General features: G+C 38.4%; 1 protein-coding gene across 1 annotated transcript in view; it reads right to left on the bottom strand.

Annotated features, from left to right (window-relative positions):
- The window catches only part of SLC9A9 (solute carrier family 9 member A9), a 123057-nt gene that overhangs the window by 40210 nt on the left and 67825 nt on the right, over positions 1-15022 (bottom strand). Inside the window, exon 9 of the mRNA XM_057376543.1 lies at positions 7644-7732. Within this exon, the coding sequence (XP_057232526.1) occupies positions 7644-7732 (89 nt within the window). The remainder of the gene's footprint in view (positions 1-7643; positions 7733-15022) is intronic.

Genomic DNA, 15022 nt, shown 5'->3' with positions numbered 1-15022 from the left:
CATGCTTGATAGGAACTAATGAGGCCAGAGCACATCTGCACATTCTCAGTTAAAGAATCATTAATGCAGGTGTATAAAGGCAGAGRGAAAATGGAAACTACAGAATGAAGTATAGATTTGAATATTCTAATGAGATTTCTGTATATGGACATACAATATTTTCGCTATTATGGATAGGACAGCAGCTAATTTATGATATAAACCATAAATTATGCAGGTAATTATCGATAAACCACAGTTATAAAGTCTACTGTCACGGGTTTACTCATAGCAATGTTTCCTAGCTGTTTACCATCCATCATGTAGCTCACAGCTRAAAGAGAGGAAACGATTACAGCATTTGCACATAAATTTAAGGGTAGTCACATGTAAAGAGACTGCACATTTACATTCTTTTAGCCTGGTTAAGTAATCAGGAACATCAGTCAGATAATGAGGGATTTTGTTAAGAAATTCAGATCGAAAGACATGGAAGTATAATTCCTTTTGCAGAAATCAAGGTTTTCCTGTGTTATTACGACTCTTCTTGTTAAACCCATACAGTAAGCAGCTTTAGCCTTCTTTATAGCATTACACTGTTCTACAGGGTTCCATAAGATCTTATGGTACATCTGGTCAAACAATGCACCTGGCATGTTTCCAATCTTCAGCTTTTTCTGCTAAACACAGAAAATAGCAGTGCAGAGGGCTGGAATTCATTGTACACTTCCTGTCAATTGCAATGCATTATGCATTTTAAAGGTAATAATTATTGCAAGCACTGTGCATGTGGTGCATATTCAATCAGAGAGAAGGCAATTGCTGAGCGAGGGCAGGCAGTTTCTGACAGAGCCAGGGGCTCTGCAGAGATGCTCAGAGCTGCAGGCTCTGGCTCTGCAGTCAGGAACGCAGGGCTCAGCCAGTCCATGACACTGCTCGAGCTCATCAGTGCCTCAGGAAGGAAAAGTGGAGCTTATGAGGGAAAGCACAGGACAAGAATGAGGGCCTGCTTCTCCTCAGGGCACATGGGCTGGAGCTGTAATGAGAGCTAATGTCTAGAGATGTCGACCTTTGGACTTTTAGAAGGGTAGAAGACTCTGTCTTATGCTGTTTCCAATATAGGTTAATTATCTCAAAATTAGTAAAAATTTCTACCTACAATTTCAGGTTTCTGTTCTTAATAGCCATAAGACAAATGYTACTTTCTTTTTTCAAACTTTGCTTACAACCTTTTTATGTTTATATGGCTTTCTTCTCTCAAAAAGAAAAACAACAGGGACATTTTTGTGTTCTCCCTGATCATTTTGAGCAGCTGCAAAATTAAGGGTTTGGCTATAGGCCAAAAMAAACAAACCAAAAAACCGAAAACAAAAAGGGTGAAATAYAAGAAGACAAGAACAAGGTTTTTCCCTAATATTACTTATTTCCAAAGTATTTACTTTAAGCAAAATTGCCTAAAACATGGGCAAAACTGTACTAATGCTATTCCAGTACAACTAAATCTTCCCAAATGCCATTTTAGGAGCTCCTCCTCCAGACCTTTCTACTGACCCCTGTTAGCTGTGCTCTTTCCTGAGCAGTTCTCTCTGAAGCCTCAATCCTTATCACCTTTTAGTTTGAACTTGCAGGAGTTCAAGGAGGTTGGAAATTGGGGATTATTTTTTTGTTTTGTTTTGTTTTGTTCAGCTGCAGAAGGAGAACCATGAGACAGTGCCCATCAGAGTTAACTTTTACGCTCAGTCTCCACTTAAAAAAGTGGAAAAAAGTGCTTYATGCATCCAACTTATTTAATGCTAACTAAGAATTTGGACTTTACTGGGTTCTTTAGGCAATGACCTCTTGTGTATTTTTGAAGAGTACCAGACCTGAATGCCGTGCATTAGTTAAAAAGAATTTCCAGTTTATCCTCAGGGGACTAGCCATCAAATACGTTATCTCAAATCAGACAGCCAGCTATATACCTTGGAAGATAATAAAACCCCCCATTCTGCTCTGAAATCTTCCTGTGGGCACTGTGATTGTGGTGCACTGGGGAAAGAGATTCCTCCTGCACAGCACAGATGCAAAGACTGATTAGAATCTGGTCCTGCTGGTAACCTTTCTGAGAGATAACTTTTCTTTCGGTCTTTCTCTCTGCCAATCATTTGTGTGGAAATACCTGACATCTTGCAGTGCCCTAAAGGTCATTTTTCCTGAAGTAGTGTTTCTGAACAAATCACAACAGCTGTCAATTAGGCTGCTCATTTCAAAAGGGTGAGAATAATCCTTGTGTATCCTTRTGTTTTGTGGTAGTTCTGCCTTGCTAATAATCTAGGACATTTTGCTGTAAATMGGGCTTTCCTCCGTATAGAAATACTCTCAAAATTTTAWAAATTAGRGTCTGAATTATAAGAGCCATTATAACCTGGCACTTGTGAGTGTACTTTTCTTCCTGGAAGTGTAAACTCATTATCTGTAAAAAGTCCAATGTTTGATAACAGCAAATAATAAACAGAAATAAATTAGTATAGGCTGTGTGCTATAGAAGCAAACCCAGCTGTCTTTGGTCTTTTAAACAGCAGAACCAAAGCCCCAGGGCACACACATGTCCAGTGTGACTGGGGAGGGTTTAAGATAAAGGCACCAAACCATTTCATTTTGTGCTGCTGCTTCCTATGAATTTAGAGGGCTGCTTCTCCCAAGTACAATGTGGGTGCTGGATGTCTGGAATGGGATCCCTTGCAAACCAGATGGACACAGTTTGGGTGTTGGTAGTGCRCCATCATCTCTACCCAGCTGCTCTCCTTCTTTCACAACAGTAGCTGCAGTTCCTGGCATGTGCTTTTAACAACCAGGAGAAACCATTTTGTTACTAAAGCAGAATTTGCAGTGCATTATTTATTTTCTTACAAARTCACAACTGATGGAAGAATCCTGTAAGACAATACCATGTATCTAGAGAAAGTTTTGTGGTTTCAAACTGTTGCAACTGTAGGTCTGCTTGTAATTGATTTACAAGAGACATAGACCAGCAGAAAACCAGCAGTGTGACTAGATCCCAGTGATGGGGYTTCATTTGGATACAGTGACTTCATTCACCTCTTTGCCTTTAGTCCTACAATGCTCTTTTTAGTAAGAATTGTCACTGTTCAGGTAATACTGCTTTGATTTATTGACTTTTTCTTTCCCTTTCAGTAGATTAGGACACCTCCATTGCCATACTTTACTTTTACTTTACTGCTTTGCTTTGCTTCTGAAGTGAGTCTATAATCATGGATGGAACAGCTCCCCAGGGGAAGTGGTGGAGTCATCATCCCTGCAAGAGTTCTAAAAACTGAGTAGATGTGGCATGCTGGCATTCAGTTGATGATTGGACTTGATGGCCTTGGAGATATTTTCATACCTAAGGGATCCTGTTATTCTAAGTCTAAAGTCTATATTGAGACTATACTATAATATATTAGGGTCAAGGTACTATAATGATTTGATTTGCAGTTTTTGAGAAATTAAAAAAGTGGTTTATAACTTTTTTGATTAATGTGATTAATTAGAATTAAATTAATATGCTTATAAACACAATCCTTTTACACCGAAGTGTCTTTGGAATGCAGCTTAATTTCTGATCTGGTAATCAGCTGATTGATCCTAGCAAGTGTCCCTCCTGGAAGACATTTAGCTGTATCATCAATGAGCTAGGAAAGTTTTGAAAGCTTCATSTATTTTCCAGGGATTTCCAGGAAATATTAGCTGCTCCCCTGCAAAGTGATGACTTTTAATAATCAGAGATAATCATGTCTGGTTTACAGTGTGGAGACTAAAATTGGAAGCAGTCAGCATTATGTCCATCAGGGAGCAAAGCCCACGACCAGTGTAAACTAATCAGCTCGAGCATCTTAGTGAGACTACACGTCTTGGTAAAGTTCCTCAGCAGTTAAACAGMACTGAGCTCTCTTGGTCTTCACATCATTCCCCTGCCTGAGTTAAAYCTTGGAGGTGAAGGGCCACTGAAATCTTAACTTGCAATCTGGTGCACACAGCACGCCCTGTGCAGCTGAACAATCAGGCCAGGAGCTCTTGTCTCTCAGGCAGGTGTTCCCTCAGTGGGTTTGCTATCAGGAGCAGCCAAACAGGTGAGTAACTGTTTAACTCCTAACATGATTAGAAAGGCTGTTACACCGAATTTGAGAAAGCAAGCTTYACCACCAGTTAGACAAAACTGTTTSAGAAGGGACCATGTGAACAAGGCTTAGACTGAGGTAATGAATGGAGACAGACAGGGCAGTGTGYGACATACTCCCTTGCTCRCTGGACATGCTTTCCTGTGTCTTCTTGTAATTCCCTGGCTTTTCTTTCATGGTGATGCATGTCAGAATTCCCATTCCAAAATTTATAACTTGCTGACACTATTTTGTCTGCMAAGAGAATTCTCCACAACCTGCACAATTAACCACAGAGGCATTGCTCTGCCCCATTCTCACCATTGCAGTTGTTCCCCAAAGTTAAAGGAACAGACAACTCAGAAGTATGATGGATACAAAAGCAGTACTCCAGCACTAGAAAAATGTGCTGSTCTTAGCTTGGCATTTGAGTGAAAGTGTTGAGACCAGAGTTGAGACCAGAGAGAGTGGAATGTCTTATCTTCCTGCAGAAAACACAATATTGCTTGGTTCATGCATCCCTTTCTAGAGGTGACCTGTAGGAATTTGCACTCTGTGCACTTTTAACAAACCAGGGATTTCTGTTTATCGCACAACAGCCTGCCCAGCCACTGACCAGTAGCAGAGCAAATCAACCCAGCCCAGCTGTAGATCCAAGGCCTCATGTAAAATCTGAGCTGTAATGTCCTAAGATTTAGAAGCAACTATTTGGCTGCAGCATAATGTGAAGTGAGATAGCAGCTGTAAATAATTCTAGAGAAAGCTGCTCTGAATCAAATAGCCTTCGATCAGAGCCTAGCAGTTTCATCTTCTCTTTCACTAAAGATGTATTGGATAAATTAAACTTYAAGTGCCTGAAATTTGGGAGCACTTTTTTTGGCCTAACCTTGTTGCCACGGAGGGCAAGGTCAATAATGATGACTTAAAAATGCTGCCATAAAACATCATCCTTATTAAAAAATAACAGTAAAAACATACAGAGAGAWTGTTTATAAATACTTAATGAAAATTGGGATAATTGAATTGGATGAAAACTATCTAAAGCCTCTGTTTTCACTAAATCTGTTATCTTATTTTTCTTCTGACAGTGTTAAAACAATCAATTTTTGGTGAAAAGATTAGTGTTGCTTTATAGTTTCAGATTCTGTACATTTCAGATGCTTGAAACCTAATATTTCTCTTTCATGAAATGTTAAACAGTGATTGATGGAATAATAAGGGATACATGGGGACTAATTACACGGCATCTTTTAACAGGCCTTTTTAATAAATGTTCTTAAATTCTCATTGAAGAACTGCAGATAAGTTGTCATTTTACATCAATGACTGAAGAAGAACTATTTATTATTTTAAAGCAAGTGATGATGTATTATGGGAAATGCAGAACTTGGCACCAGGGTCAGAAATACCTTTTTTATCACTGTATAACAGATTTTACCACCAAACTATAAAATTTTAAAAGCAAGTAAAAAATGTAAAGAAAATTATGCAAAGCAGTAAAGAAAAAGCATTTATTTAAAATCAGCTAACACAATTTTGCAATCTGGTTTACAGTTTTAAATCTAATTTCTGTGGTTTTTGTTAGCTTCACTTCAGCCTTAACTCACTGTTTTGTCAGTGTGCATTAGAGTTCTGCACTCCTTTCTGAAAGATCTGTCATATTGTAACAAAAGAGAGAGACTGATTTGGAATAATTCTGTAAAAGAACTGAAAAGCCCTTGATTTTGGCCAGTAATGAGTAATAAAAATGACTTAGATTGGGAGCAAAGCCAACTGTCTGAGCAACAATATTMATTTAAAATGCACTGAAGTTATATATGATTATGAGAATGCCAAGTGTGTGGCTTATTAAATTTGCTTGGAGAGAATTCTTGGGAGGAGAGAAAGAAAGAGGCAGTTCAGGTCTCACTGAAACAGCTGCATATGAAAGGGTAATATTTGGATTAGAAAATAAATTAGAAGATTCAAAGGAATCAACAACAATGTTTGAACCATATTGTAAAGGAGGCTGAGGATTAAGAGCTTATGGGGAAAAGGAAAACAGAATAGGAAAGAGTGCATAAAGCTCATAGCTCCACAGAGAAACCCTTTCCTGTGTGTTCAAGGGTAAATCTGGTTTATTTTCACTATTTTGTTTTGCCCTTGTTGAATAGAGGGAATAATAGAGTAAACATGAACAAAAMCAGGATGCATTTAAACAAAATATTAGTTAATTCTGTAGCTGAAAAGCTTCATGTGTAATCAAAAAATATCACAACGTTTCTTTTTCTCTGTCTCTTGGTGAGGCTATGCATCACTAAAGCATGCAGATGAATCCTTGAAAAAACCTTCTATTCAAATTGGAAGTGATATGCAAGGGGAGTAGCAGCATTTGTAATTTAGTCTTTCTGCAAAACAGAAACAATTGTATAGTAGATTTCAATGTCATTCCCTTACAATACAGTTATCAGAGAAAGTTTAATTCTCTGCTGGAATACTTTCTGAAAGCATCWGGCTCTGCTGGTATGAAGAAATACAATTGAAAAGACTTACCCTKTTCAATAGCTAACACTTTGTTATGGGAATACTGACCAGAAACTTTTTTGTGATTTAAAATCTGTGAGACTCTAACAGTTGAACTGATACTGTGGCCAGTATTTTTTTCTATCAAGMTGTTTTTGATAGAAAATTGGATTTTTGATTAAGTGAGATGTGCGAGAAGCGATGAAATCTTCTAAGTAGAATTTCCAATGCTTAAAAGAAAGGAATTGCTGAAAAAGGCACCAGATTGCATCATAAAAATTATAGTATTGGACCATGAGTTTCCATTTTGTTCTAGGAGATAGATTTCCTACAACCTTGTCTTGGGACATATGAGTCAACATTAAAAGGGAAGACAAATGCATTTAAATCACTTCTTACAGGATCTAGGCAGTGGCAGGGCTGTCTAAAATTACTCCTTGTGCTGAGAAGTGTTTTGAACAATGCAATACCATAGCTCTGCCCCAAGCTTTAAAAAATAGTTACAATTGTACTACTCACTTGTTCAAACAAAAACCAGATGATCAAATTTCACATTTCAAACTCTRAAGAACACGATGGAAAGAAAATGTCTCTATCTTTCGAATTATGACAACTTTTAATGAAACAGAAATTAAATGATGCCATTGCCTAAGTCAGTGGGCCAGACTGCAGTTTATACAATCCCTTTGCAAAAATCTACAGGGATCCAATCTCTCAGACCACTTGTCTTATTTACTAGAGCTCCTTGATTTCCTTAATTTTGAAGCATTTTTTTTTTGGTGTAAACTGCTGTCTCTGTACCTGTCTGACATTTCAGGTCTCTTGGGAAGAATAGATTCTTATATTCTTGTATTTTTTTAGTTATCCAAGATAATTGTTACTGTTTTCCTGGCAAATTCCCCAGTCTTCCCCCTAATGGAGACATAAGCCTCTTGCTTTGCATTGATGAAATCCCATGCAGCTATATTCCAGTAACTGTTATTTACACCAGCTGAGGACATAATGTCAGTTATTTCCATGTCCTACCTGTTTAGTTCTCGTTCTGGAATCTGGTGATAGATTGTTGTAGGTGTAATGGGCCTGTGTGACTCCACAGAAAAGGACAGCAACAATACCTGAAATTCAAAGAAAAATCAGAGTTAGCTGCTTCTGTTTTCTTACTTAGGCTTGCAAAAGGCTGCAAAAAAAAGCAAATTAGTCTGTTAACTGCTTTTTATAACAAAAGAAATTTGAGAGATATGTTCTAAGGATAATTATGCTTTCATAGCATTTCCACTGTTGTGTATTTGAAAATGCAAAGGSTGTAGAAAATTTGTTTCAATTAATACATGGTATAATTCAACCATAATCTAATGGACAGTAATTGTAAATGTRGGAGTAACATAATTGTAATATGTAGGACTTTAGATTATTTGAAAAAAATTGRCAGGGACTGAATAGGAAAGGAAAAAAGATTTTGTTACATTTAAATGGTTTAAGACTACTTGGTGCTGAATGASTGCAACAGGGTAAAACCATTTCAGTCTGTGTCTGATTGTAGCCTTATCACAAGCAGTGTGTAACAATGTGAGGCTGAAAAGTGATGYTCTGGCAGGTGCAGGCTGTGCTGCCCAGAACAAGCAGGTCACTGACTGTAGGGACGTGGCAGCAGTTATAGTCCCAGCTTGTGGAAAGGCTGGAGGAGCAGGGAAGAAGGTTTGTCAGGAATAATAATAAGACATTTGCTTTRCAGAGGTATTTTTCAATACTTCTTCCCTGGCCCTGGTCCTAAATCACTGGAATCACAGTGTAACATCACTGTAATGCAGTATTGTAATTAAAGTAGCTGATTGTAAGGCCTGGACACCAATAATGCAGGAGGAACCCAAAATAAATTGTCCAGCAGTAGCCATGTATAAGTGCCCACSGAGGAAGAGAGCCCTGTGTTTGTCTTAAATAATGGTAATTATTTAATAGGTAATTAAATAATAGGTAATTATTTACAGAACAGCTCAGGGCTTTCTTGTGTCCATTCTGATCACCATTCCCCAAAACCCTCCCCAGCCTTCCCACAGCACGTGGAGTGGGSTGAGCCCAAAGCAGCCAGCAATGGGATCGCTGTGTGCCCGGCACCTCCAGGGCTCACACCCCACAGTTYCCCCATCCACCCCACAGTGCTTTGTCCTTGTGGCTCTCAGCCTTSCCCTCAGTGCYTCCTGTGCAGGAGCAGCAGCCTGCYCTAATCAGCTTTTTGTTCTGCTTCCTCATGGGCTGCTCCACATGCTGCTGGATAATTTTTAGCTCTCAGGCTGCTCACACGTGCTGGCATCGTACTGAGGAGTCTGAGGCAACAGAGCAGCAGAAAGGTGCCTGTCCAGCTTTGGGCACTGTTCATCCTTGTGATGTGATTGTGCTACAGCTCTTGAGGCATTTACTGGGTTAAACAAGCATGAACTCAGACATATCAACCAGTTCTACTGGAAGCAAAGAGCATGAAGTGGAATGGTGCAAATAATYTCAGTCTGTTCCTTCAGTCCTGGATTTGAAACTGGATGAAGCTTCCTCCATCTTCTCCAGGATGGGGCTCTCCTGACTTCATGAAGGCCAACAAGAAGGGGCTCCTTGAGGGGCAGAATCTGCAGCACTGCACCTCTGGCACAGCAAACCCAATAGAAACAATCTGCTGCTTCAAAAGATTAATGGGAGCAGGCCAGGCTTCAGAGCCCAGGAAAAATGGATTCTAACATACTGAACGAGTGTCCATTGCCTCAAGCACTGGGGCCTCAACAGGTTCTTTAACAGGCTTATCCAAATTTCTGACTGTTTGAATTTTTGCAGTGAGAGGGCTCTTGAGTTAGGTGAAATATCCTCCTGCCCTGAGCCACAGCATAGATAAGGAAACAAATCAAAGTAATAGTTTAGACAATGCTGAAATTATTTCATCTGGGGGAGACTGTGTGTGGGATTGTCACAAACCTGTTAAATTAATCTTTACCTTACTATGTCTTTCTTTAGACTCTCCTTAGATTGCCAAACAAGAAAATATTGGCAAAAAATTTCCAATTTTCTTGCAAGCTCCTCCTTTTTTTCTGGGAAGAACTGAGGCCTGACGTTAATGTGCCTTTGATGGAAGAAAAAAGTATGGAATAAATACTGCTGAGTTGATTTGTCCTGAGGGACAACTGTTGTCAGAAAGAAAATGAGGAAACAAATGCATTTTTTCCCCCACAAACCACTGTGGACATTTTGTTTGCTTCTGACTTTACTTTATATTGTAAATTCATCTGTACTGCATCTACAGAACACCAATTCTTTAGCCAAGAGAAATTCCACTGAGTTTTTAGTGTGTCTGTTTTTTTATATTTATTTTCTGAAGTCTATGTTGATATTTATTTTCTTCTAGCCACACTAAGACTTTTCTTCACAGTAAATAATGTCGGGAGTGTTGAGATTGTCACTCCTTAAATACATTCCACAGAGTTTATTTTTTTGCGAGGTCTAATTACTCTCATAAATGTGTTTAATTCTTTTTTCCCAGAAACTGTACTTGATTGTGCAGAACAGATCTGGGGAGTTTAAAAATTCTCAAGGCATTAATAATATGCAATGGGATGCTCAAACAATGACATTTCAGTTAAAAATACAGCCAATCAGTAATGTTGCTAAGTATCRCTAGCTCCAGGCTCAGTAACTGAAATGGAGATAAGAGCTTCTGATGCAGTTTCTTCTCTGTTAATCACCAGGGTGTCAAGTCTTGCATTTTTAAAATTGACTATTAAATTCAACTATGATTATAAACTGGTTTTGACTGCTAAGAAACTGTTAATTATGGGTAGTGAGAGAACTGAGAGAGTGTCATGAGGAATAAAATGGCTTAAATCTGATTTTGCAATAAGAATAAATGAACTGAACTATGCAATTATGCAAGTGTAGAAACCAGATACCCTGTTTCCAGGAAAGACTGGGGGAATGCAGTGGAATATTTCAATTGCTACAATTGAAAGCTTAATATGCACCAGCCGTGCCTCTCACAATGAAAAATTCCTTAAAAGACTTGGAGAAAATAGTAATGAATTTCCATAAAAATGATTAGTTAAGAATAATGAGCAATTCCACATTAACATACCTACAAAGGAAAGAGAAGTACCTGAAGAGGCAAACACAGAACTCTTAGTTACAAGGAAAAGGCATTCTGGATTTCTTTGTGGGACTGTTAAAGCAGGATTTTGAAGTTAGCTAGGTAGCAAAACACTGTATGAGCAGCATATAGCACAGAAATGGTTGTTTTAGTGGGCTTGCTCTCATGGACAAATAAGTGCTGGAGTTGTAAACAGAAAGTGTCCATTAGATGCAGGGAGGCAGATAAAGCAAGATGGCCCTTTTACTGGCCCTCTGTTTCAAACTGCTGGAGATTCAGCTCACTCACCTGTTACATTTTTAAGTCAAAATTAGCAATTGCTGAGAAACTCAGTACTGCAATTACAGAACAAAATGCTAACTTAAAGTAAGCAGGGAATGTTTTGAGATGAAAAAGGTGGTCAGTTGTTAAGTGCAATACATCTCCATGTGTTTATTAACAGATTACTGAAATGTTCTTCCTAATAGAAAAGATGAGACACTTCACAGAAAAATGCTTATAGTCAGTAGTAAACTTTTAGCTGCAGCTCAACCTCTTTGAAGAGGTTATAGTGAAAATAGAAATCCTACCATTTTCTTTGATTTTTTTTTATAACAGAGAAATAGAGACAGCTTATCTGTTGTTGATAGTTAGAGAACTTATTCTTACATCAGTTTTTGCAAATACTTCTAGTTGAAAAGGTTGTTAAGTCAAAAGCTAGTAATAGAAAAGATAATACAGGACAGGAACTTATATATTTAATAGTATTTTGCTGATGGTGTGAACTTTAAAATGATAGTGTGGGAATTAATTTACAAGTGCTAATCTGAAAACAGGTCCTATGTTTTCACTAAAAGACAAAATAATTTTTACATCATTTCACAAACATGCAAAAAGTGCGTCAGAGAAGAGCAGCATGTGCAGTGTGCTTTTAATGCAACTTGGAAATGAGTGGTCACAATCAAAACTTGAGAATTTGCTAATTTGAGAGACTAAAACTGATATTTGTCTCCAGCTCTCAAGTCTTCTGGTGGTAAAAAAGGGAATTTAGAAAAAGACAACCCCCAAACCTCTACCTTTTGGGGAAGCAAAGGAATAGATATAAAGTATAGCTTAATTTCAAAAGATCTGTAAGCAAACTGACCAGCTTTCACACCAACTTTGAAAGTTTCCAGAGTGTCTGGGATGCCTCTCTAAAGATGCACAACATACTGCAATCCCACAGTAAAGCGGCAGGAACTGGTCTTTCATCAAGGGGGGTGAAATGCATGGAAAAGGGAAGAATGATGATTAGGTAAAGGAGAAATTATTTAAATCAGATAACATTTCCTTTGGAGTCAAATTAATGTCAGAATCTCCACAGCACCTGTTGGGATGCAGAATGAATGTGAGTGGCGGCTCTGCTGTCTCCCTCAAAGCGCTGCAGTAATAAGGCCCAGTGGCCACAATATCCCTATTCAGGTTGTTTTCACTGAGGGGGATGAAGTGTGACTAATCATTTTCTTGATACTAAAGAAAAGATTTAAGGCTTCTTTCACGAGACCTGCACCAATGCAGAACCAAAGCTCGTGCTTTGTTCATGAGGCTTTTATCTCTGGAGTTGTCTGAGGTTGATTTGATGTTGAAGTGACAGAGAGCAACAAAAGCTGGAGCTGAGGGGATTTTTTAGGCCCTTATCTGAGGACTGTTCATTGGTATTGCACCTGGCTGCTTCAAGTGAGACCTGTGCTTTAGTGAAACCAAATGAATCGCTGAATTCAATTTAGATTGGAACTCCTATGGTGACATATAACAGCTTTTATTCTGGACACRCTAAGTGTGCTTACCCTGTTTATTCTGAACCTCTGTTTTAGCAGTAAGACTCCACTGTTCACATTTTATGCAACTGATCTTTGGTCTCAGCTTAAAGCCTTGTTAGAATATGTACTTTTCTCTAAAAACATGCACCTTTCTCTTTTTCCCTTAGTGCCTTAGAAGGCTGTACCTACAGCAGGCCCTGAATTAGCCAGACCCAAGCCCTGACTCCAGTGAGGATTTGCAGCAGACCGGCTCAGTTGTCATCTGTCTCAGCACAGCAGTGCAAATGCTGTCTCTTTACCTATGAAAAGCCTGTTTTCCTAATTAGGCTTAGATTTCACCCTGTGCTCCTGGGAGTGGCAGAACTACAGATTACAAGAGTTGTGGTCTCTTTTCTTTTGACCTGGACGCCACAATATCCCTTCTCCCTSCTTAGTGGCAGCAGTCTGCCTACTCAGGATGACACAGCATGGCACATTACTGATGAATAAAGGAAAGAAAACCACGAAGTTTAGAATTTAAAGCTCAGAATATCTTTCTTGTATAGAATAATGTCAGCTCAGTGAACTAAAGCCCATCAGGCAGCAGACTGCCTTGGGCTTGCTGTGCTCAGAATTGCAGACAGAAATGTTTTGGTCCATCCCTTCTGAGAGTGTCACAAGAAGAGCTGGTCACAGCATTTTAAAAAAGCAATGAGGTAGATGACAGATYCTAGACAAATTACAGCAAACAGATAGGAGCAGTGAACAGCACGAGGATAAATGCACTTTGTCAGCAGTATTACAGGAAATGGAAGTTGGTGACATTTACTCTTGCTATGTCCTAAATACAAAGGTAGCACAAAATTGCCCCAGTGAGAGACCAGATCTTTGGACTCATCCTGGGTACCTCATTCATAATATGCTGCTTATTTATTTTTGGAGGAAAAGCTTTCCTGCTGGGTAGACTCTGCTCTCCTGTGAGCATCTGAATAAGGAGGCAGGTGTGACAAAGGCAGACACATCACAAAGTGTTCAGACAAGAATTGCTGAAGGTGAGGAAGCAGCAGTAATTTATTATCACAAGCTTTTTCCTTTATAATAATCAGAAATCAAAGGGCTCTGAAAACCAGTGAAGGAACAAAAATGATGCCCTCCAACAGTTTTCTYCTTCAAGGTCTATTGTCTTTTTTGTCTTCATAACACAGGTCTCTACTGTGTAAAAATCAGAGGTTCTTGGCTGCAATTTTGATGCCTTTACACTGAGTCCCTGTGTGACTTTGAAGTGTGCATCAACTGAACACATACATACAAATAAATTCCCATACATATGCTTGAGTGCATTTCCACAGGTGTATTAATCTGGTTTTATTTGGATATCTAGTCACTTCAAACAGCTGTGGATAGAGAGGTTCTGAGGTGACCATTAAATGCCCATCTACATCATGGAACCTTTCCCAGACTGAGTGATCATTTAAAATTTAGAAAATTTTGTTAATTATAAACCAAGATAACAAGCAATTAATAAATGCAAGATGTACTCTCCTAATTTATTTTAACAAGTGTTTAATTTAAATTATTTATGATTTTTTTCATATCCTTCTAGTAAATACTATGTAATGAAGTTTGCAAATGAAAACAAGTCTATTAACACTGACCTTACTCTAGTATTCTGTTATTACAGCTTTGCTCAGCAGTCAGGAGTAATATACTTCAGGGCAAATGAGAAAATGCACAAATTAGATTCTACTGTATAAAAATYGATTTATCATGCATATGTCACAGCCTGGCGATACAGCTATAAGATTAATAACCATAACATTAATTTATAATTTCCAGTTCCCAGTATAACAATAATTGTGTAGTCATCCCAGATTTTTATTTTGATTTGCTGGTTTGATCACATCCATTTTTCAACCAGGGTCAGGCCCATATATATTCTCTGTTATACATCATGGAATATCTTGAGGCAGAGGAATGAAATATTTTCTAAAATATTGACCTGTCCTACTCTCCCTTTAAATATTATTTTAAAAATCTGCAAGCTAAACAAGTGAGTTCTATCATCTACTATACCCACAAAAACCAAGTATAGCCTATTATTTCTAAATGATGAAATACTTCAATATTACACTTCAAAAAGCTCAGAATGATTGAAGGACTGCTGTGGAAAGTATTATGAGAATAAAATTATTTTGCAATTACATTACTTACTAGCTACAGGGAAGTACTGATGTCTAGCGTTAATCCTTTGAAGTTCATTTAGAAGGAATGAACAGAGAAAACACAATATGCAAGGAAAATGAAGATGAATATAGGCATAAATGTCTAATGGAACAAGTTAATTTTTGAGGCATGTCAGCTGAATTCAGAGACTTCAGAGTAGGGGTGTGTTCCACTGAATGCGGTGGTGCAACTGTGCAGAGAGCTGAGGCTCTCTGGATTCTCACAGCTGCTTTTGAGGACAGGCACACTTGAAATTAAACCCAGGTCCTGCACTGAGACAGACCAAGGACAAAGCAAAAAGGCTGGAA

The sequence above is a fragment of the Malurus melanocephalus genome, unplaced genomic scaffold (genome assembly GCF_030028575.1).
Source record: "Malurus melanocephalus ecotype Western Australia unplaced genomic scaffold, MMel_1.1 scaffold_281, whole genome shotgun sequence".
Classification (NCBI taxonomy): Eukaryota; Metazoa; Chordata; class Aves; order Passeriformes; family Maluridae; genus Malurus; species Malurus melanocephalus.
Note: the sequence above shows the minus strand (reverse complement) of the source record. Positions and strands in the feature narration are given on the sequence as shown.